Below are 23,833 nucleotides of genomic sequence, written 5' to 3' on the forward strand. Positions count from 1 at the left end.
CCACTTCTAATCCAGCTCTCTGCTATGGCCTGGGAAAGTAGTGGAAGATGGCCCAAGCTCTTGGGTCCTTGCACCCTCATGGGAGACCTGGATGGAGTTCCGGAAGAAGCTCCTGGCTCCTGGCTTTGGATCGACGCAGCTCCGGTTGTTGTGGCCATCTAGGGAGTGAACCAACGGATGGAAGACCTCTCTCTCCCTCTGCTGCTCCTTCTCTGTATGTAGCTAACTTTCAAATAAATAAATACATCTTTAAAAAAAAAAAGTGTCCTGTAATATCCATGCATGCTTCCTTCCTTTGGTAACCTTCAACCTACTAGTTAACAGCTCCCAGAACTTGCTTCTGTAAGATACAAAATAGATAGTTGCTATACTTTTGCGAGTTCCAGTAGAGACTAATTGTACCGGTTTGGGGTCTTAGTTTACAAAGTACCTTCTTGATAATATGTCCAGATTGGTCTCCCTGACACCAATAAACTGCCCCAACCTCGCCTTCCCAGTCCACCCCTTCCAACTGCCCCCAGAGTGGCTTTCCTTTGCCACTGTTCTGCCCGAAATCATTCAGTAGCTCCGTGTGGCTATTCCCACACTTCTCTGCTCATAAATAAGATTGTGATCTGGCCTGTGCTGGGGCACACACCCAAGTACACACCTCGCACCAGCTCAGTGTAGCCTCAACCTCATGGACTCAGCAGCATGCCCCTCTCTGGGTGAGCTGTGCATCCACAGACGAGCCCAGATTCTATCTGGCACTGAAGCCCAGTGTCTCTTTGGGCTGTGCAGTATGTTTTCTCCTTGCTGTTTAGCCAGCCATAACAAGAAGAAGAGGAAGAAGAAAAAGAACCATACCACTAAGAAGACGACTTTCCCTGACTTTTATGATTTCTTCAATCATGTTTCTCTCACCCTATCTACTGCAGCCCATCAAAAAACACTATTTGATACATAATTCAATTCAACAAACATTTAATTTACTATCTGTGCTGGGGCTAGGTAAACAAAAATGAACAAAGCTAAGGCCTTGCCTTAAAAGATGGACAGAGTTGGCTGGGAGCAATGGACTAAGCCAGTTTTTACTACAGCGCCACTTGGTATAACGGTAGGAGCAGGGTGGTACAGAGGTGAAGGGAAGCACTGGATTGTGTACCTGAGTTGTACAATTTGTATAATTATGTAATTATATCAATGTAATAGCGATTGACAGCATACAATATATAACAATATGCACTCTTGTGAGGATATCTACCCCTGAAATAGAGTTGAGAAGTTGTAGCAAAAACTGTGATCCTTATAGTTTTTCTCCCCTTGCAATTTTCCTGGGAACAGGCTTTTATTTGCTTCCCCTGAATTTTAAAAAAATTTGCAACAATCTGAAACGTAGGGAACACAGGAACATTTTTCCCCTAAACCATTTGACTGAATTTTGCTAAGCCTATCACCTCCAGTGCTTTTGTGTTTCCTGCCACAAGGACATTCTCCTACTTAACAAGACTACAACCATCAAAATTAGGAATGTAATACAGATGTGTTCCTATCGTGTAATGTTCACTTCCGTTGGAAGATCGCCCACTGCCCCAGTTGTGGCACAGAAGAAGAGTCCAGTCCATGAGTGTGTGCTGGATTGAGTACCTCATTCATCTTCTGAACCACACTGGTGGACACCACGTCCATGAGAAATGCCCTTATCTTCCAAACACCTGCACTCCAAGCTGAGAGCTGAAGGGCAACCTGTCCTGAAGACGGGCCTGGCTCTCTCTGGCCAGGATTATGAATAAGCAATTATGGCCGTCACCCCAGGATGATATTCAAGAAGGCACACACGAGGTACAAGACAGCTTTTCATATTAACAAAATATTTCCATAACATTATCCTGGTGAACAGATTAGTGTCGAGCCCAGCACCCTGGGTGGAAGCCAAGACAGGAACCAGACACAGTGTTTTGGGGGAAAAGGAAAACAGAGAGGGGACGGAGAGCCATAGGGCCCAGAACAGAATGAATCCAGAACTTCTTCCCTCCAATCCCCTCCCCTCCTTGCCCCATTGCCTCTCCAAGGCCCTTCTCCCGTCCCTCCTCTTCCAGTCCCTTATGTTAAACTGTGAAGAAGGTAAGTGAGCTGTCTGAGCAGATAAGAGCATCTCTAGGAGTCAGGATGTTGCACCTCTACCTGTGGAACTGCACTTCAAAATTAGGGAGGGCTCTGTCAGTTTCATCCCCAACTTCCATTTTTATTTATTTATTTGTTTGCTTGAGAGGCAGCAAGAGGCAGAAAGAGAGGGCAAGTCCCCACCTGCTGGTTCACTCCCCAAATGTCCCTAATGGCCAGGGCTGAGCCAGAACTGTAATAGGAACCCAGTCCAAGCCTCCTACCCCAGACTTGGAGGAACCCAACAACTTGAGCCATCACTGTGCCTCCCAGGGTCTGCATCAGCAGGAAACCGCCATCAGAGCTGGGAATCAAAGCCATGTACTCTCACGTGGGACAGATAAACAGCACCTTAAAGGCCAGGCTGAACCCCACCAATGCTCAACTTCCATTGCTGAGCTTGTGTGCTTGGAGATCTATTTATTTTTTTATTTTTTTATTTTTTACAGGCAGAGTGGACGGTGAGAGAGACAGAGAGAAAGATCTTCCTTTGCCGTTGGTTCACCCTCCAATAGCTGCCATGGCCGGCCGGCGCACCGCACTGATCCAAAGGCAGGAGCCAGGTGCTTCTCCTGGCCTCCCATGGGGTGCAGGGCCCTAGCACTTGGGCCATCCTCCACTGCACTCCCTGGCTACAGCAGAGAGCTGGCCTAGAAGAGGGGCAACCGGGACAGAATCCGGTGCCCCGACCGGGACTAGAACCTGGTGTGCTGGCGCCGCAGGCGGAGGATTAGCCTAGTGAGCCGCAGTGCCGGCCTCTTGGAAATCTAGAAGTGCCAGCAGCCAGCTGTAGGCAGAGTCACCCTACAGGTACAGATTCCGCAGGTGAGAACAACCGGCCTCTCTGAGGCAGAGTCTTTGAAACCCTATCAGACTTTGCAGTAACACCAGTCTGAGATTCCTCAAAGGATGGAGGCAAAAGTCAGCTCTCCACTGTGGATCGTCTTGGTGCCGAGGATGAACCCTCCTCACCCGGGGTCCTGCTGAGCCTTGGAAGCGGGGACTGAGTCGGCATGAAGAGTGAGGACCTGGTTACTGTGTGTGAGTGTGCATGCATCCGTATGTGCAAGCCTCACATATCCAAAACTAGGTAGAAATCGTCCTTAAATTCTCCACTAATTGTGAGAAGGTGGCAGTCCTTCTTCCTGCAGGGGGAGCTTTTATGGATCAGGCCTGTCCCAGCCACGACCCTGAAACTAAATCAGCCAACAGGGATATATGAGACATACACAGGCAATGCCTACTGGACACTATACATGGACTTCAAGACTTCCTCGGCTCCTTCTGTCCCTGACAGCTGTGTCTGGTACCTCTCCACTCTGGCCACCTTTGCAACCACGACATGCATGGCAGGACCAGGCACATAGTAGGTACTCAGTGTATTCTGTGTATTGAATTCTACCGAACACTTGTGAAAACAACATTGGTGCATTCGTGAGCTAGGGTTGCCACACACAATGCCAGGGACTAAGTGGCCTAGACAATAGAAACTAATTTTTTTTCACAGTTCTAGAGGCTGGAAGATCAAGATGCCTGCAGGCTGGGTTTCCACTGAGGTCTCATTCCTTGGCTTGCAGATGGCTGCTCATGGCCATCTGATCGGATATGTCTTCATCCTGTTATATGGATGTCCGTTCCATTGGACCACGGTTGCCCTCTTATGACTTCACTGAACCTTCATTACCGCCCTGGCAGCCTTGTCTCCAAGTGGAGTCACACTGGGGCTTAGGGCTTTAACCCTTGACTTCCTGGGAAAACACAATTCAGTTCATAATAACTGATGAACTTGACTTGACCCTAACCTGGCTGTGTGCTTTTGCGTAGCAAGTCTGTTGCCTTCTGGGAGCCGCAGCTTCTCCATCTGTAACATGTGGCCAATTTTCTTGGGGTTGTCAAGTGGCAGAAATGACATCACACTCAGGACCCTTTCGGCACTGTAAGTTCCTACACAACCATAACGGCGGATTCCGCCTCCCATTAGTGTATCATCTGAGAGTTCTGCAATCACTCCACTCCACTGTTGAGATTACAGGAATCCCTGAAGGGGAAGTTTGTTCACAGTTCATGTCCACGCCTTGCTGCGAGAGGTCAAGGCCGCTCATGAGGCACCCATGCGGGTGAAGGGGCTTTACCTATTGCTTCTCACAGAGGCTGCACAAGAGGCCCAGGAGGCTGTTGATGAAGTGAATGACCCCCAGGAGAAGCTGCAGGAGGCTGATGCACAGCAGGGTGGAGAAGAAGGACACATGCCAAACCACAGCTTCAGAGGGCTCCAGGCACACAGAGCTCCACAGCGAGCGGTCGTACAGGTAGTTCCTGTTCCCAGAAACAAGGCGGTCAGAGGTTGGGGAATAAGCCAGGGAAACCAAGCAAGCAACTTCAACCTCACTTGAAAGCTGGGACCTCTGCAAGCTCAGCTCATAGGACTGGATTCCCTTCTGTTTTTGAGCATCTAAGGAGCAGGTTGCCAGAATATGTGACCATATTGTGCATTCTCTCTCTCTCTCTCTCTCTCTCGCTCTCTCTTGCTCTCGCTCTTCCTCCCTCCCCTCTATGTGTGTGAAAGAGACAGAGAGAGAGAAGACTGCAAATCCAAGTGTCCATCCATTTACCGGTTAGGCAGGTCTTTGAAAGGGTAACCATATGTCCAAGCTTGTGTCTGATTGAGGGACGAGACATCGAACATGCAAAATGGGCCGTCCTTCAGGGCTACTCCAGAAGTGAGAAAGCAAACCAAGGCTCCAAGCAAAGCCAGGCCGCTCGATAGCAGGGCAGCAAGCATCTGCAGAGGGAGGAGGAAGCAGCGAGCTGAGCCTGGTGCGGCCGGGTGACTTATGGGGCGAGCCGGGCAAGGGTTTCCTCTCATTCTGTAACAGGGGGATAATGGCACCTGCTTTAAAGCATGACCCAGGTTGGGTGGCTGATGGGGGGAGGGAGGTCCTGGGTGCAGCCAGGAAGGAGAGAGGAGAAAGGCTCCAGAGAGTGGACCCGTGGCTCTGGGCCTGGATCCCCCTGCCTCAACACACTTTTCAGGGCTTCTCAAGAGGGCAGCGAAAACCTCTCTGGACACAGCCCACAGTCATCACCCCCTGGGGTAAAGGCTCAGCGTGGCAGTCACACGCCCACCTCGGATTCTCTTAGCAGTTTTTAAAATATTAAGCTCCCCATTTCTGATTCCTCTCCTTCTCAAATCAAACATGGGGCGAGGGCGGGGGCAGAGGGGCGGCACTGTGGCACAACAGGTTAAGCTGCCACTGTATGCAGTGCCAGCATCCCATATGGGCACTGGTTTGAGTCCCAGCTGCTGCACTTCAGACCCAACTCCCTGCCAATGCGCCTGGGAAAGCAGTGGAGGATGGTCCAAGTCCTTGGGCCCCTACACCTGTGTAGGGAGACCCAAATGAAGCTCCTGGCTCCTGGCTTCGGCCTGGCCCAGCCCTGGAAGTTGTGGCCATTTGGGGAGTGAACCAGCAGATTGGAGATAGTTCTCTCTCTGTGTTTCTTTCTCTCTCTGTAATTCTGACTTACATTTAAATACATCTTAAAAAAATAAACGGAAGGATATTGAGGGGCAGGAGTAGAGAAGGAGGGAAAAAGAGAAAAATTGCAGCCAAACTCTGAAATGACTCCAGTTCCATCTTGTCTTTATCCAGCCTAGAGTGCCTTTATTTATGATTCTCTGCTCTGCTCTGCCTGCTCCCTCCCAAAAAATAACAATGAGTGTCCTGGCAGGTGTTTAGCCCACTTTGTCACTGGCTTCTTTCTCAGGATACTAGATTTTTTTTTTCCTTCCTTCCTAAGCAATATGTATGTTAACAATTTGAAGAAAGCCTGTAGAGAATTTTTTCTACAGAGTCATCATGTCATGTCCCCACTAATGCGAAGCTGGACTGAAGTGTGGCAGGGACCAGAGAAAGCTGTGACGTGAGTTTGAACTCCTAAGTTAAAAGAGTCAGGGTGACTTAGTCTGACAGGAGCCTGGGGCAGCCTTCTCAAAACGTGGTCCCCGGGAACTTGTTTCAGTGCAAGTTTTCCTGTTCACCCCAGATCTCCTGAATCAGAACTCTGGGGGTGGGGCCCAGAAACCTGGGCTTTGGCAAACTCTGCAGAGAATCCTGATGCACACTCAAGTAGAAGAACCACCCTCCTAGGGGAACCCCAGACTGAACAGAAAGCAGATCGTGAATGAAATGCATGGGTGTTTCTAGTTAACCTTTCAACATGTAACTGACTCAGAGGGGTTCTCGGTATGTCGGCTGTGGGTATCAGAACAGGCTGTAGAGTTCACATAAGGAAGCTACAGCTTCATGTTTGAGACTGACATGAATCTCACACACACACACACACACACACACACACACTGAATTTATATAGATGCTGCTGTAATTAATAAAGTGCAAGTTTATTCCGGGCCTCACTTTCATTATCTCTGAAATAGAAGGGTTGATCAGAATCCAGTGATTGGATGATCTCTGGGAAACTTTCCAGCTCTAGGAAAATGCTCATCCAAACAGCCAGGCAATTCTCCATCAAGGACATGTGATTACTGTGTGCGTAACTCATGTCCACATTGTTCCTTATGTGTGTATGGACACCTGCAGTTCACTAAGCACTTACTCCCTCGACTTGATCATCTCCCATTTTACAGATGAGACACGAGGCTGGAAAAGTTAGAGCAACTTGTCCAAGAGCTGAGAGCCATGGGGGGCATGGCCAGGGCCTGACATCAGGCCTTGAGGCCGTAACTGCCTCTCGCCCTCTCTGCCAGGAAAGCAGCAGGCTGTGGGGGCCACTCTAGGGGTCAGCAGAGTAGGGTCCCGCACTTACGTTTCGACAGGGCCCACTCTTACTGAAGCAGCCGGCCCTCCAGCCCATCGAGGAGATAAGGGTAGCTGCCGCAAAGACCTGGAGACAAGAGAAGACTGTTCAGAAGACCCTGGGCAATCGGTGTTTGTGCCTGTTTCCAGCTGCTGCCCATGGCCGTTGAAATAGACTTGCTGAACTCTATGGTCCTGTTGGCTTTGACCTCTGGGACCCAATTTTGCATGATGAGCCTAATCTGACTCAGGATGCTCAAGTTCACGCCCAGCCTACCTACTCCCAAGCTAAAAACCCCACGACCCTTGACAAGTCTTCCTACTCCTTGGAGCTTCTAGGGACCCCAAATCAGCTTGTGAGAACAGGCTTTTACAAAGGAATCCGTACACTCCCTGCCTACCAACGCCCCACCCCACCCCTGGAGACCACTTCGGGCACTCACACCCAGGGAACCCCAGACACTTACCATGAGGCCTCCTCCCCAGAGCCCAGAGCCCAGCATGGCATGCCTGCCAATGAGGCCCCTCCGCAGGTAGGTCACATCCCAGTTCGGAAAGAGGAGAGCCAGGTTGGCCCCAGCGGCAAACAGGGCTGCAGACCCGAGGCTCAGTCCCAGGATGCGGGAGCAGGTCCGTGTGCAGGCCATCCTGCAGGGAGAGGACAGTGCCCTGGAACTCACAGAAAGGGAGTCACGGTGGGTCGGGCTTGGGGTTGGGGTGGGAGTGGGGGCAGGGAAACCCTAGAAGCACACGGTGGGATGGGGAAAACACACTACAGAAATTGTCACTTCTAAGAGTCGGACCAAGGAGAGCCCAGGAGCTTGCTTAAAAACACTGCCTTTTGGGCCCGGCACCGTGGCTCACTTGGCTAATCCTCCAAGTGGGGAGGCGCCGGGTTGTAGTCCCGGTTGCTCCTCTTCCAGTCCAGCTCTCTGCTGTGGCCCGGGAAGGCAGTGGAGCATGACCCAGGTGCTTGGGCCTCTGCACCCGCATGGGAGACCAGGAGGAAGCACCTGGCTCCTGGCTTCGGATCGGCACAGCGCACTGGCCATGGTGGCCATTTGGGGGTGACCCAGTGGAAGGAAGACCTTTCTCTCTGTCTCTCTCTCTCTCACTGTCTGTACCTCTACCTGTCAAAAAAATAAATAAATAAATCTAAAAAAAAAATCTGCCTTTAATGAATCTTTCCCAGTGACCTGGAATGAACTGCTTAGTCTTCTGCCAGCTCTCACATACACACAATCCACATCATTGGAGCCTCTATTACAACCAATGATGATTTCTATTCAGTGAAGAAAATTTTCTACAGATTTCATCATGATGTCCACTATTACCACTTCTATTAAGCATTGCACAGGAGGGGCTGGCGCTGTGGCATAGCAGGTAAAACTGCCGCCTGCAGTGCCAGCATCCTATATGGGCACCAGTTTGAGTCCCAGTTGATCCACTTCCGATCCAGCTCTCTGCTATGGCCTGGGAAAGCAGTGGAAGATGGCCCAAATCCTTGGGCCCCCACACCCACATGGGAGACTCGGAAGACGCTCCAGGCTTCTGGCTTCAGATTGGCTCAGCTCTGGCCATTGTGGCCTTTTGCAGAGTGAACCAGTGGATGGAAGACCTCTCTCTCTCTCTCTCTTTCTCTCTCTCTCTGCCTCTGCCTCTGCTTCTCTGTTACTCTGCCTTTCAAGTAAATAAACAAATCTTTAAATATTGCACAAGAAGTCCTACCTACTATAAAGAGAAGTAAAAGTCATACAGATAGAAATGAAGGAAGTAACACTGTCATTATCCACAATTTGCTCACATGTGTACAAAATCCTAAGCAGTCTATCAAAAAGATACCAGAACTAATAGGTGAGTTTAGCACGGTCATGAATTAAAGGTTAGTATACATTTTTTCTATATTCTTATATACAAGCAATGACACATTGAAAATTAGAAAGAGAACATCTAGGAGGTGGGCATTTGGCTCAGTGGTCAAGACACTGCTCCGGATGCTTGCATTCCGATTCCACCTTCCCGCCACTGCAGCCTGGATGATGGGTGCTGCTGGTGATGCCTCAAGTACTTGGGTTCCTTCCAGCCACTTGGGAGACCTTGCCTGGGTTCCCAGCTCCCAGCTTCCATCTGGCAAAGTCTGGGCCACTGTGGGCATTTGGAGAGAAAACCAGCAGACGGGAGCTCTGCCTCTCAAGCAAATTAAAAATATATATAACATTTATAATGCATGAAATATAAATACTTATGGATAAATTTAACAATATGTGTAAGACCTGTATATTAAGAATTAAAAGCATTGCTAAGAAAAATTAAAGACCCACTAAATGGAGAGGTACACCATGTCTGTGGGTCAGAAGACTCAATATCATTAACAGGTCAAATCTGAAATTGACATATAGATCTAAACAATCCTAGTCAAAATCCTAGCAGGGTTATGTTGTAGAAATTGACAGGCTGAACCTAAATGTATATGGAAATGCAAAAGACCTAGATTGACCAAAATATTTTTTTAAAAGAAGAATGTGGAGGGCTTTCACCAAGTCTTGCTACATGCTGTGGCATAGTCAGGCCACCGTCTGTAGTGCTAATGTCCTATATGGGCGCAGATTCGAGTCCCTGCTGCTCTGCTTCCCATCCAGCTCCCTCCTAATGCACCTGGGAAAGCACCAGGTGCTAATGCTTGGGCCCCTTCACCCATGTGGGAGATCTGGAAGAAGCTCCTGGCTCCTGGCTTCAGCCTGGCTCAGTCCTCGCTGTTGTGGCCATTTAGGGAGTGAACCAGCAGATGGAAGCCCCTCCCCCCACTTCCTCTCTCTCTGTGACTCTGCCTTTCAAATGAACAATTAGGGCCGGCGCTGCGGCTCACTAGGCTAACCCTCCGCCTTGCGGCGCTGGCACACCAGGTTCTAGTCCCGGTTGGGGCGCCAGATTCTGTCCTGGTTGTCCCTCTTCCAGGCCAGCTCTCTGCTGTGGCCAGGGAGTGCAGCGGAGGATGGCCCAAGTCCTTGGGCCCTGCATCTCCCCATGGGAGACCAGGATAAGTACCTGGCTCCTGCCATCAGATCAGCGCAGTGCGCCAGCCGTGGCAGCCATTGGAGGGTAAACCAACGGCAAAAAGGAAGACCTTTCTCTTTGTCTCTCTCTCTCACTGTCCACTCTGCCTGTCAAAAAATTTTTTAAAAAATTAAAAAAAAATAAACAATTAAAAAAAAAAAAGCAAGTCTTACTATAAAACTGCAATAATTAAGACAGTGAGGTCATGACTTAAAAAAAAGACATACAGGGGCTGGCAGTGCCAGCATCCCTTATGGGTGCCAGTTCGAGTCCCGACTGCTCCACTTCTGATCCAGCTCTCTGCTGTGGCCTGGGAAAGCAGTGGAGGATGGCCCAAGTCCTTGGGCCCCTGTACCCGTATGGGAGACCCAGAAGAAGCTCCTGGCTTCGGATTGGTGCAGCTCTGGCCATTGCAGCCAGTTGGGGAGTGAGCCAGCGGATGGAAAACCTCTTTCTCTCTCTCTCTCTTTGCCTCTCCTTCTCTCTGTGTGTAACTCTGACTTTCAAATAAAAAAAAAACTTAAAAAAAAAGACATATAGATTTGTAGAACAAACTAAAGATTCCAGAAACAGACCTACATACATATGATAAATGATTTTTCAAAAAGATGGTAATTCAGTAGGGAAAGAATAGTCTTTTCAACAGATGATGTTGGAACAATATGTATATAATACATTATCCCATATTAAAATATTAGTTTGAAATGGACCACAAATCTAAAATTAATAAAATTTCTAGAAGAAAACAAAGGAAAAAATTAGGACTCTTGGTTAGAGTTTATTTTATAAATAAAAGGTACAAGGTACAACCCCATTATATATATTACAAAAGATATGTTGGACTACTTCAAAATCTAAAATCTTCAGAAGACACCATTAAGGAAATTAAAAGGGAGGAGGGATTGTGGTCATCCGGGACACCTCATTGCCTTCAGCTCCTGCTCCTAGGGCTACAGTCTGTCCAGACACAGAGCACCAAAATCAGCCCCCAACCATACCCCGTCCCCATCCCGCCAATCTCTTCCATGGAAAAGGTTCCTATCAGGAAAGTCTTAGGAGAGAAACTAAAAGTGATGGACATACAGAGGGAAGGTCAAGATCTTGAGTGTGGCTACTAGGACGAGTAAGTGTAGGGCACACGGCCCGGACCGGCGCTGCTCTCACAGTCTGAGGGGCTGTGGCTCAGTAAGGGTTCCACTTCCTCTGTAAATCACAACATTCTGAGACAGACTGGCAAAGGGTTTGGCTAACCTGGTGTCTAAAAAGAAGCAGCAGCCCTAAGCCGGCTGTGGGGGAGGTCCTCCTCCCAACCCAAGACCCTGGCTGGGCGCACGCATCATGCGGGCAGCGAGAGGCGTGCGGGGCGACCTCAGAGGCAGGAAGATTGTCAGGTCCCCGTGTGTCTGTTCACAGCCTGGGCTGCTGAGCTGGCCTCCCTATCATTCCCTCAGACATAAGGAAGTGACGCCTGGGGCTGGGGTCACAGAGGTGGCAAAGATACGATCCCTTTTCTTAAGGAACTTAAAGCCTATTGAGGAAGCCGCCAATGCAACAAAGCAAGGATAGAAAATTTGATGAGGGCCAAGCAGAGGGCGGAGACACCTAACCTGAGCCTGCCATGGCGAGGTAAAACCTCCTGGAGGGAGTGCTGTCCACGTAGAACCCTGCCTGGCCGCGGGACACTGGGCAGCGACGGGTCCTCTAGCTGTGTGCCACGTCGGAGGTGACCTGTCCACGGTCACGCAGCTGCTTGGTGGCAGGGCCTGGGCTTGGACGTTTGCGCTGGTCACCGCCAGCCCCTGCTGCTCCCCGCCTGCCTCCTCCTGGGCCCCTTCACAGCAGCTCACCTGTCTCCAGTAGTAGCCAACGTCCGCATGCGAGAACCGGCGCCTGGCGAGGCCCTCTGAGGGCCGGCTGCTCACGGTGTTTGTTCCGGAAGCCGGGGAGGGAGGCTCGGTATATAGGCAGAGGTCACCCAGGCCCGTGCGCGTGTGCGTGCGTGAGTGGGCGCTCCCACACCACTGCCCACAGGCCTCCATGGAAGGAGCTTCCTCTCCTGGACAGCTCCCTGCTGATGACCCACCCTGGGCTCATCTTCATGTGACTCGGAGGAAGGAAATGGGAGCCAAGCGGCCTCAGTGAATCACTGGAGCGCCCTGAAAGCACACCCGGTGCTTCCTCGAAGCCACGTGGCTCCCAGCCTCGGCTGCCTCACCCCGCGCAGTGCAGCCTCTTGGGAGAAGAGCGCGCAGCAGAGCAGCCTCTGTCCTTGTCACCCGCCTTGCGCTGCCACGCTCTGGCTGGGTGTGCAACCGTCTGGCTTATTCAGTCACAGCCCAGGCCAATGTCGTCTCGCGCCCCAGTCAAGCCAAAGTTCTGCCGGCTCCCTGGTGGTCCGTGCCGGGGAGACCCAGCACTTCTCTGGATAAGCTCCTCTTCAGATCAGCTCCAACATCGCCAGGAAATTCTTCCCTGATTTCCTCATTCAGAGTGCGGCCCTTCTTCCTCTGTGCTCTCATGGGGCAAGATTTTGTAAACATGTATATGACATGCAGTAAACTGCATACAATTAATTATAAAATCTGATGACTTCTTCCATGCACACCCAGTTGGACACCACACAGATTGACACAAAACATCCCCAAATCCCCAGAAGTCTCCACTGTGTCTCTTCTGTCATTATCCACTATCTGCAGTGTTGATTTCTATCGGGGCTTTTCTTTTTTTTCTTTAAGATTTATTTTATGTATTTGAAGGAGTTACCGAGAGAGAGAGAGAGAATCTTCCATCTGCTGGTTCACTCCCCAAAAGGCTGCAAAGGCAAGAGCTGAGCCAATCTGAAGTCAGTTACACAGAGGAGGGAAGAGGAGAGGAGAGGAGAAGAAGAGAGAGAGAGAGAGAGAGAGACAGAGACAGAGACAGAGACAGAGACAGAGAGGTCTTCCATCCGCTGGTTCACTCCCCAGTTGGCTGCAACAGCCAGAGCTGCGCCGATCCGAAGCCAGGAGCCTCCTCTGGGTCTCCCACGCGGGTGCAGGGGCCCAAGGGCCATCTTCCACTGCTTTCCCAGGCCATAGCTGAGAGCTGGATTGGAAGTGGAGCAGCCGGGTCTCCAACCAGCACCCATACAGGATGTAGGCGCTTCAGGCCAGGGCGTTAACTCGCTGCGCCACAGCACTGGCCCAAATAAAATAAATCTTTTAAAAAATACTCTATTTGTGAGATTCATCCATCCTATATCTTGGGGTTTTTTTTCTTTTTCTTTTTTTGACAGGCAGAGTGGACAGTGAGAGAGAGAGAGACAGAGAGAAAGGTCTTTCTTTTACCGTTGGTTCACCCTCTAATGGCCGCTGCGGCCGGCGTGCTTCAGCCAGCACACCGCGCCAATCCGAAGCCAGGAGCCAGCTGCTTCTCCTGGTCTCCCATGGGGTGCAGGGCCCAAGCACCTGGGCCATCCTCTGCTGCCCTCTCAGGCCACAGCAGAGAGCTGGACTGAAAGAGGAGCAACCGGGACAGAATCCGGCGCCCCGACCAGGACTACAACCCAGGGTGCCAGCACTGCAGGCGGAGGATTAGCCTATTGAGCCGAGGTGCCTGCCGGGTTATTTTTTTTTTTCTATTGAATATTATTCCATTGTATGACTCTATTACAATTTACTCTTGATGGATATTTAGAATATTTTCAATTTTTGTTCATTATAAACAATGCTTCTGTGAATACTCTTACCTACATATTCTGAAGGAACTATGCACTAATTTTCTAGGAATTATACGTAGGGTAGGATTGCTGGGTCATAGGGTAGATGAATAATTTTGGTAAAAATTGCCACACAGTTTCCTGAAGGGATTCTGCCAATTCACACTCCCATCAGCAGTATATGAAACTTCTGGTTTTTCCACATCCTTCCTCCCAAGCACTCTTAATTTTAGGCACTGTGGCGGGGGTTTGGTGGTTTACTCTATGTGGTTTTAACTCGCATTTTCTTGATGAGTAAGCACCTTTTTGTATACTTATTGACCATTTGGAGATGCTCTTTGGAGAAGCTCCTATTCACATCTGTTGCCCTTTTTTTTTTTTTTATTAGTTGTCTTTTTCTTACTGGCTTATAGGAGTTCACTGTAACTCCAGGAGTTGACACTGCCGTGGCTTGAACAAGAGTTGGCTCACCAGCCTCATGCAGACAGTTGAACCCTGAAGTCTCATGTTGGCAGTTAATGGACTAAGGATAAAGGCTGACGGATTAGGGGTGGAGACTTGATTTAACTGTGGTGGTCCACTCAGTGGGGGGTCTGTAGGTCACTGGGGGCTTGGCCTTTGAAAGGTAGTTCTCATGAGAGGGCTGCTTATCGAAGCTGAGTCCAGCCTGCTTGCTGGCCCAAGTGCCGGTCCCTCTGCACGTGTCCACCATCACCAGTCTCTGCCAGACGCCAGCCTACTGAGGCCACTGTAAGCCCAAATAACCCTTCTTAGTTGCTTCTCTTGGATTTTTTTTTTTTAAAGATTTATTTATTTTATTTGAAAGGCAGAGTTACAGAGAGGCAGAGGCAGAGAGCAGTCTTCCATCCGCTGGTTCACTCCCCAGTTGCCTCAAAAGCCAGAGCTGTGCCGATCCGAAGCCAGGAGCTTCTTCCAGAACTCCATTCAGGTCTCCCATGTGGGTGCAGGGGCCCAAGGACTTGGGCCATCTTCTACTGCTTTCCCAGGCCATAGCAGAGAGCTGGATCGGAAGTGGAGCAGCTGGGTCTCCAACCAGTGCCCATATGAGATGCCGGCACTGCAGGCGGCAGTTTACCTGCTATGCCAGTGTCGGCCCCTTGATACGGAGAACTTACACACATGCAGTATCAATGTTGACTTTTCCCTCTCTTAACCATGTATTGGGCAACGTGATTCATTTTCATCAAGATTTACTTATCAATCTATTTATTTACAGTCAATGCCTTAAGAAACCTTTGCCCAGTCCCCTCTGCATTTTAACTTACCTGTGTTCCTCATGTCCTCTCAGCCCCTAACCATGACAGCCTTGAGGGCACAGGCAGTCTCCTCTTCTGTCTGCTGGGTACACCCTGGACCCAGTGGAGAGCTTGGAACATGGCACGAGTCCAAACCACTTGATTCTTGATTCTGTTGGACGATGCAGTGACAACAAATAAGGATATCGAACTGTGTATTTCAGGAAATACACTTTCACCACAAAGAAATGATGAATATTGAGGAGATAGATATCTGCACCCTGATTTGGACACTACATATGTACCCATATGGAGAGGGAGAGAGGGGGAGGGGGGAGAGGGGGAGAGGGAGAGAGGAGGAGAGAGAGAGAAAGAGAGAGAATCTTCCAATCACTGGTTCATTGGTTGCAATGGCCCAGGCTGGGCCAGATCGAAGCCAGGAGCCAGGAGCTTCTTCTGTGTCTCCCATGTGGATGCAGGGGCCCAAGCACTTGGAGCCATCTTCTGCTGCTTTCTCAGACTCACTAGCAGGGAGCTGGACTGGATGTGGACCAGCTGGGATTCGAACTAGTGCCCATATGGGAAGCCAGCGTGGCTTTATACACTGCACCACAGCACAGGCTCCTATACGCAATGTATTGAAACATTGCATAGAACTCTGTAAGTATGTAAACTTTTATGCATCAACTTAAAAATAAAATAATTTTTAAAAATTCCTTGATTAATGAATTCATTCATGCACTGGATGAAGTTAGCACAGATTTTACCTCTAATAATGGAAATAAAAATTGCTGAGAAACCTCTTATTGCATATATATCAGAAGGGGCCATTACAATTGGAAATTACAGTGTAAGTGCATGTGCACATATATGTACTTCAAACTAAATCCGGTCAACAACCATGGATAAGCTCATTAAGCACGCAGTTTCCATTTTCATTGTAAACAATCTTCTTTCAGAGGCAGATGCTGTGGCACAGCAGCTTAAGCCACTGCCTGCAATGCTGGCATCCCTTAGTGGGCACCGGTTCGAGTCCCAGTTGCTCCACTTCTGATCCAGCTCCCTGCTAATTGCCTGAGAAAAGCAGCAGCAGGTGGCCCAAGTGCTTGGGCCCCTGCACCCACGTGGGAGACCCTGAGGAAGTTCCTGGCTCCTGGCTTTGGACCAGCCCAGCCCCAGCTGTTGTGGCCATTCGGGAAATGAACAAGCAGATGGAAGACCTCTATGTTTCTCTAACTATGCCTTTCAAATACATTTTTTTTTAAAAAAGAAACATTTATATTGTTTTTTTTTTTTTTTTTTTTTTGACAGGCAGAGTGGACAGTGAGAGAGAGACAGAGAGAAAGGTCTTCTTTGCCATTGGTTCACCCTCCAATGGCTGCCGCGGCCGGCGCACCGCGCTGATCCGAAGCCAGGAGCCAGGTGCTTCTCCTGGTCTCCCATGCGGGTGCAGGGCCCAAGCACTTGGGCCATCCTCCACTGCACTCCCTGGCCACAGCAGAGAGCTGGCCTGGAAGAGGGGCAACCGGGACAGAATCTGGCGCCCCGACCAGGACTAGAACCCGGTGTGCCGGTGCCGCAGGCGGAGGATTAGCCTAGTGAGCTGCAGCACCGGCCTATATTCAGTTTCTAAAAGATACTTACAAATTATTTCACTGGATCCTTCCAATAGACCTGAAGCAAGGGAAAGAAATGGCAGGTTAGTCAGTTTGCACATAAAGATTGGAGCTCAGAGGATTTCGACCTGCTCACAGGGAGTGAGGAGGACGGGGAAAGGATCCCGCATCATCTGACTCTAGAGTACCACATAGTCATGCTTGAGAGGCTCTTTCCCCTACTCAGATTCCAACTATCTTAAGATATAAGAGTACTTCAAACCTTTTCTGGAAAAAAAAAAAAAAGAGAAGACAAGCTCAGGGCAGGCATGTAGCCTGCATCCCACACTGGAATACTGGGTGATTCCCAACTTCAGCTCTGGTTCTTGATTTCCAGCTTCCTGGTGATGCAGACTCTGGGAGACAGGGGTGATGACTCAAGTAACTGGATTCCTGTCACCCACATGGGGAAGCTGGATTGTCACTGGCTCCTGGGTTTGGCCCTGGCCCATCCTAGCCGTTGCAGGTATTTGGAGGGTAAACTATCTGATGGGTGCGCTTTTTACTGTCTCTGGCTCTCAAATAAATGAATTTAAGTTCATTTTGGTGCAAGAAAATTTTAAAACCAGTTTTCCCCACAAAACGTTTAAAGACCCCTCAAATGCATAGATTTCAGATTTTTTGGCACCAAAATTAACTATTAATTCCATTTTCCGTGAGCTTGTTACTGTACCATGTATTTCTGCTTGGAGACAGTACTGTGGTGCTTTGGCACCTGGTCATGGGTCTCAGTGCCTATTCTACATACCTCCCAGCTGTGCTGTGTGGACATGGGGAGGTTACTGAGACTTGGTCATCATCTGAGCCTATTTCTCATTTACAAAATGATGCCACCTCACAAGTTTATTCTGGGAATTAAATAAGATGCAAAATGCTCACAGTGGGTTAGTTGTCTCTACTTTTGGATCTCAGGTTAGCAAAAGGGATTTTATATGCAGTGTCTGAACCTCTGGTATTCAGGCAATAAGCAGATGGCTGATTGCCAGCTACCACTCAAGTTGCCAACCCAGCGGCTTCTCTAATGGCTGACACTCTCACATGGATGTCATTAAAGTGGTGCTTGGGAAACAAAAGTTCTGAAATCTGGCTTTAAGCCCTTGTAGTATCAAAGTTACTCTGGGACCAGTGGTGATGGCAGATATAAGCCTTTGCTCTTTAGCTAAATTTGTGCTAATTAACTCAATAAGTTTTACAAATAAGACACTTTAAAAAAAAAAAAGTTTAGGCCGGCACCGCAGCTCACTAGGCTAATCCTCCGCCTAGCGGCGCCGGCACACCGGGTTCTAGTCCCGGTTGGGGCGCCGGATTCTGTCCCGGTTGCCCCTCTTCCAGGCCAGCTCTCTGCTGTGGCCAGGGAGTGCAGTGGAGGATGGCCCAGGTGCTTGGGCCCTGCACCCCATGGGAGACCAGGAAAAGCACCTGGCTCCTGGCTCCTGCCATCGGATCAGCGTGGTATGCCGGCCGCAGCGCACCGACCGCGGCGGCCATTGGAGGGTGAACCAACGGCAAAGGAAGACCTTTCTGTCTCTCTCTCTCACTGTCCACTCTGCCTGTCAAAAAAAAAAAAAAAGTTTATTTTCATTTTATTTGAAGGCAGAGAGACAAAGATCTTCCATCCAGGGCTGACACTGTGGCGCAGCAGGTTAAAGCTACAGCCTGCAGTGCTGGCATCCTATATGGGTGCTGGTTCGAGTCCTGGCTGCTCCTCTTCCCATCCAGCTCTCTGCTATGGCCTTGGAAAGCAGAAGATGGCCCAAGTCCTTGGACCCCTGCACTCGGGTGGGAGACCCAGAGGAGGCTTCTGGTTCCTGGCTTCAGATGGGTGCAGCTCCGGCCGTTGCAGCCAATTGGGGAGTGAACCATCGGATGGAAGACCTCTCTCTCTCTCTGGCTCTTTCAAATAAGTAAAATACATCTTTTTTTTTTTTTTTTTTTTTTTTAATCTTCCATCTGCTAGTTCACTCCCCAAAAGCCCACAACATCCAGGGATGGGTCAGGCCAAAGCCAGGAGCCAGGAGCTCCATCTGGGTCTCTTGTATGAATGACAGGGACCCAAGTACTTGTCACTACTTGCTGCCTCTCAGGGTGCACATTAGCAGGGATCTAGAATGGAAGCAGAGCCAGGACTTGAACCTGGACACTCCGATATGGGACGCAGGTGTCCCATGTGGTAACTTAACTGCTGCGTGAAATACCTGCCCCCTAGACACTTCTTTAGGAAACTATCTTTGCAAACATCAAGTTACTAAGTAAATTTCTTCTTTTTCCCATGGCAAGCTTCCCATGGTAACAGAAGTCTGATCACTGCCATCAAAGAACTAAAATATGATCATGTTATGGATGCGTTCATATTAGAATTTGGCTCTACTGAAGACAGTTACTAGTTATACCTTTGTTGTCACATTTCTAGGGAGGAGCAAATGGGAGTCCGAGGGCACAAAGTATGAATAGGGTCTGCAGCAGAAAAATAATTTAACTCCATCAAAGGCTTGAGAGAACAGGGCAGACAGACATTCTATTCCGAGGAACACTGTGGGGACTGGAAGTGGGATTTGAGCAAGGAATGGAGGAAGTAGGGGAAATGGAATCCTCTGGCAGAAGGGAAAGGGAAAAGATGACACAGCTCAGCCACTGGGCCAGCTGTTTCCCAGTCTCCTCTGGAAGACTGACAGACTAATCAGCTTCCTTGTGGTGGCCTCCAACCTCAGCTCATAGCTGACAAGAGTCCATTTCCTTAATTGGAAGGATAAATGGAAGGGATGTTGAAAGTACTGCCGTTTATGCCAGTTCACTAAAGAGGAAGCTTGGATGTCTCTTTTTTTTTTTTTTTTTTTCCATTAGTATAAAAATAGCAAACTTCAAAACACTCAAAGTTGGCTTCTCTCCAACATTGTACTGAAACCTTTCTTGGTCTCCAATGACTTCATGTACCTCATGAACATTTCATTGTCCTTTGACCCACAGGCAGCATTTGACAACGGCTTGATTCTTCTAGAACATTCTTTCTTAGCACCCTGGACATCCTACTCGTGTTTCTTTCACTGGTGCAGCTCCTTGACTGTCTCTTTCTTGGGGTGATCCCCCAGGCTGGGCTCTGGGTTCGATTTTAACTCTTTTCCTAAGTGACATCATTCTTTCTCATAGTACTAAACCCCACCTAAATGCTGATTCCTCAAATCTCTTAACTGCAGTCTCTCTCCTCCAAGCTTCCAATTCATGTATCCAACTTTCTGTCTGTACTAGCTCTGCACTAGGATATATTATCTAAAGGACGTCTCCCTCATCAAACCTGTTCATCCACCTGTCTTCCCCTTCTCAGTAGATACCACACCCTACCCAGTGACCAGAAATTGAGTCACTCCTCCTCGCCCCATATTCAACAGTCTGAATGTGTACCTTCAAAGTGCCTCTGTGATACAATCCACTACCACTCAGCTCTAACCCAGGGGAGCTGCTCTGATCTTGACCAGTCCACCCCCTACATAACAACTTTTCACTACACTCAGAACAGTATCTGAGCTCCTGACTAGGGCCTAATAAGGCCTTCTATAACCCGATCCTACTTGTTTTATGCCACTCTCTTTGCCCACTAAATGCCAGACGTCAACTCCCTCACTTGCCTATCCTCAGCATTTGTTGTGCTTCCAAGTTTTCCTCCTACAACCTTCAGGTTCTCAGACTAAAAGTCAACTCCCTTTCTTCCTTTTTCTTTCCTTTCTCTCTTTTTCTTTCCTTTTTCTTTCTCTCTTTCTCTTCCTTCCTTCCTTTCCCTCCCTCCCTCCCTCTCTTTTTTTCTTTCTTTTTACAGGCAGAGTGGACAGTGAGAGACAGAGAGAGATCCGAAGGCAGGAGCCAGGTGCTTATCCTGGTCTCCCATTGGGTGCAGGGCCCAAGCACTTGGGCCATCCTCCACTGCACTCCTGGGCCACAGCAGAGAGCTGGCCTGGAAGAGGGGCAACCGGGACAGAATCCAGCACCCCGGTGTGTCGGAACCCGGTGTGTTGGCACCACTAGGTGGAGGATTAGCCTACTGAGCCGCGGCGCCGGCCTTTTTTTTATTTTGACAGATAGAATTAGACAGTGAGAGAGACAGAGAGAAAGGTCTTTCTTCCGTTGGTTCACCCCTCAAATGGCTGCTACGGCCGGAGCTGTGCCAATCTGAAGCTAGGAGCCAGGCGCTTCCTCCTGGTCTCCCATGTGGGTGCAGGGCCCAAGGACTTGGGCCATCCTCCACTGCCTTTCCGGGTCACAGCAGAGAGCTGGACTGGAAGAGGAGCAACTGGGACTACAACCCAGTACCCATATGGGATGCTGGCGCTGCAGGCGGAGGATTAACCAAGTGAGCCACAGTCGGCCCCAACTCCTCAACTTTCTATTCCAATAAATCTCGTTTTTCCATAATATTTGAATCAAACCTGTACTTTTTAGTCTTTCATGTTTATTGTCTGTATTCCTGACCAGAAGTAAGTCCCTTAATGGGTAGGGGCTCTTTCACTCATATCATATTATTTTTTGTGTAAAGGCACAGAGCCTAGGGACAAGGAATGCTCGCCGAGAGTACAACCTAATCACGACGAAGCGGCACAGTGAGCCAGGCAGCGATCACGTTCTCCCTAATCATCACGCTACGGCCCTATCTCCTTGCTTTCCTTCCATTTAGTAATTACTGTCCCTTCACTTGTTTAAGCTGAGACCTCAGTTACTAGTCATTACCGCTGATCTGAAACTTGGGACACTTGAGTTGCTCAGAGAACGTCAAAAACAGAATTATACTTTTCCTAACAAGGCCAGCAAACCCAATGTTTTCATAATAATTTGACAAACATTTACACAGTACTCACCATAAATGTTCAACATACTATTAAGAACAACAACAAAGTCAGCAAACGTTACACTTGGCAATGGGACTACAAGTCAACATGTCAATAAATACTAAATATCTTACACATGAGACTATGGAAACAAGCTTTTGGAATCTGAATTGCCCAAATGAAGGTAACATCCAGTCTTGTCTTGTGAAAACAATGACAAGAAAACTAATACTGAAAAGTTTTTGTTTTTATTTCCAAGATCAAATATTACAACAGGACATTTACATGTATTTATAAAAAAATGCAGCAGTTGAATTTATAGATCAGAGGTTTCCTTGAGTTTGGTCCCTCTCTCAGCACAGTGAGCTGATGTCTTCAAAAGACTTATCGTCCCACTCCCCTCCCTCCCCCACCCAGTTCTCCCACCCACCCTCCCCAGTTCAAGTTGCAGTATTAATATAAAGCAACTGGGTACAACACAGCAAGAATATTCACAATTTGGTACAGCCAAAACCAGAGGATCACCAATGGAGAGGAAGATCCTCAATTAAAAAGCATTTACCTATAGACTATGTGTAGCTATAGATTTATCACACCCAATTATCTAAGATTTCCCTGGTTTTAGAGCAAGTGGAAGTTCCATTGAGTATTAGCCAGCAGTTCCAGCTCTGCTTTACCTAAAGGCATGTCTTTCTCCTACAAGTAGAGGTTTTCTACCACCTCCACATCTCTTCAGATTTAAGGCTTTCCCTAGCACCTTTATTATCATTTACTGGATATACAGGAGGGTCTCTAGTGTGTCTTGATCAAAAAATTTCGTGGATGGTCCAGTTACCCCTTCTTCCCACAGTGGGGAAGAGCTGCAGAAACAAGTGATTATCTCCTAGCACCATGGGATTCAAGGCCCAGGAAACTGAGAACTCTGTGTGCATTTCAGGGAGGACTTGCCAGAAACACTGCAATAGGAGCGCTGTCTCTGTCCACTATCTTCTTGCATTGAGTAACAAAGTTCCACTACAGATGACATTTAGAGCTTGTCCTGCAGTAAGAATACAAATCTCAGAAAGACTACCACTTTGTCAAGGTGAGTACACAAACCTCCCAGGGAATCTCCAAATACTGTTTGGAACTGCTTGAGAAAAACTTTAAAGCATATACCCCAAGTTGACTTCACTCAAGTCCCCGACCCACCCTCAGCCCTAGCCCCAAACAAATTTCATTCCTTGATTAATCTCTCTGAACAAGATGGGAAGTGAGGTTTTTAGAAAACGACATGAAAAATGCTTAAAAAACACAATCAGTGAAGACATGCCAGAGCTGGTACATCCCAGATGATTCAAAACACAACGTTCAAACTGAACTCATACAGAGCATGCACAGAGCCCACAAACACTCCTGAAAGTTCCCATGACACAATCGACACCACATGAAAGAGGAGGATTTCCTTACGGGAGTGGGGGAAGACATCAGATGCTTAGAAGTTGTTAATAATCAAAAGGAAAACTGTTCCGGGGGAGAAAAAAAAAAGATTCTTAGAGTGAAGACAATTGTGTCCTACAGAACCATGTCGATGCTTGGATGGAAGCCCCTCAAAGTCTAAGCATCATGTTAGCATCCAGTGGGACTCATTTCTATCCAAGACTAGAGGATTATCTCACAGCTTTAGTCTCTACTTCCCAGCAAGTGTCTTATATAGCCTTTCCAAAATGTGGGACAAACTGAGGAAAGTAACCAGGCCCATATCCCCAGAGAGGTAAGATAAACAGCCCCTACTAGAAGCTTGCTACTCACTAACTAAACAGTGGAGGTCACATACTGCTTTCACTCTAATTAGCAAGTAAAACAGGATTTTTCTGGTGGCAATGGGAGACTTAACTTACAGGGCAATAAGTTATTAAACAGTTATTATGAGCATATGATTAGTGTCAAAAACCTATTTATATTTTGAATCCATTAATTTACTGGTATTTTCCCATATTAAGAACACAGATGCTTCAGAAAAGCATACTATTATAAAACCATTTTCCTGAAAACAGCAAGGTATGTGACTGAGTATCAGCGTTCCAGTGACATGGATCCTGGTGACACACGCTGTAAAGCCAGACACTGTGAGAGAGGAAAAAGCAGCATGGAACGGTTCCAGATCAAGAACCTCGCCTTGATCAGTGAAGGTTTTCATACTGAGATGATGAAAAAGCCAATAAAAAAGATTTTAAGGAAGGGAGAATTCAAGTCCAGGTCCGAAGTTATCTCATGATTTGAAATGTTGCCCATTTTCTTTTCCATGTCTAATAAATAGTAATTCCTGGTAGCCCAGTTAGATTTAACTTTTTTTAAATGGAGATAAAATATTACTTATGCTCAACCCAGCTTAGCTCGACAATTTTTCTCATTTGGAAAC

The 23,833-nt window shown here is 48.3% G+C and overlaps 1 protein-coding gene and 1 long non-coding RNA gene across 4 annotated transcripts in view; one reads left to right on the forward strand and one right to left on the reverse strand.

The window, feature by feature from the left end:
* LOC149127025 (uncharacterized) overlaps positions 1–2,648 on the forward strand; it is a 29,766-nt gene extending 27,118 nt beyond the window's left edge. Inside the window, exon 2 of the long non-coding RNA XR_016233161.1 lies at positions 2,592–2,648. This is a non-coding gene — a long non-coding RNA (uncharacterized LOC149127025). The remainder of the gene's footprint in view (positions 1–2,591) is intronic.
* Positions 947–18,191, reverse strand: TM4SF19 (transmembrane 4 L six family member 19). 3 transcript variants are annotated; one of them, XM_089331923.1, is made up of 5 exons: positions 16,611–18,191; positions 14,997–15,138; positions 7,427–7,607; positions 6,970–7,047; positions 947–4,458 (listed from the first exon to the last, which is right to left on the reverse strand). In XM_089331923.1, the coding sequence occupies exons 3-5, from the start codon at positions 7,465–7,467 to the stop codon at positions 4,275–4,277; spliced, it is 303 nt and encodes a 100-aa protein (XP_089188049.1). In that variant the 5' UTR covers positions 7,468–7,607; positions 14,997–15,138; positions 16,611–18,191; the 3' UTR covers positions 947–4,274. The 3 variants fall into 3 exon arrangements, with proteins under 3 accessions (XP_089188049.1, XP_089188048.1, XP_089188050.1); XM_089331922.1 differs by lacking the exons at positions 14,997–15,138; positions 16,611–18,191 and adding an exon at positions 11,861–12,115 and having other exon boundaries at positions 3,514–4,458; XM_089331924.1 differs by lacking the exons at positions 14,997–15,138; positions 16,611–18,191 and adding an exon at positions 4,755–4,924 and having other exon boundaries at positions 3,514–4,458; positions 7,427–7,695.
* Between the last annotated feature and the right edge of the window lie 5,642 nt (positions 18,192–23,833).

This window comes from Oryctolagus cuniculus, chromosome 4, assembly GCF_051225735.1.
Source record: "Oryctolagus cuniculus isolate XC-2025 breed Fujian yellow rabbit chromosome 4, ASM5122573v1, whole genome shotgun sequence".
Classification (NCBI taxonomy): Eukaryota; Metazoa; Chordata; class Mammalia; order Lagomorpha; family Leporidae; genus Oryctolagus; species Oryctolagus cuniculus.

Excerpts from the sequence above, each read along its gene's own strand:
- TM4SF19 (XM_089331924.1), bottom strand. The coding sequence starts at position 7,606 with ATGGCCTGCACACGGACCTGCTCCCGCATCCTGGGACTGAGCCTCGGG. Across the intron at positions 4,925-6,969 it reads AGAGTGGGCCCTGTCGAAAC|ATGCTTGCTGCCCTGCTATC; the intron begins GTAAGTGCGGGA and ends CTCCCTCTGCAG. Across the intron at positions 4,459-4,754 it reads TTCAAAGACCTGCCTAACCG|GAACTACCTGTACGACCGCT; the intron begins GTAAATGGATGG and ends TTCTGGGAACAG.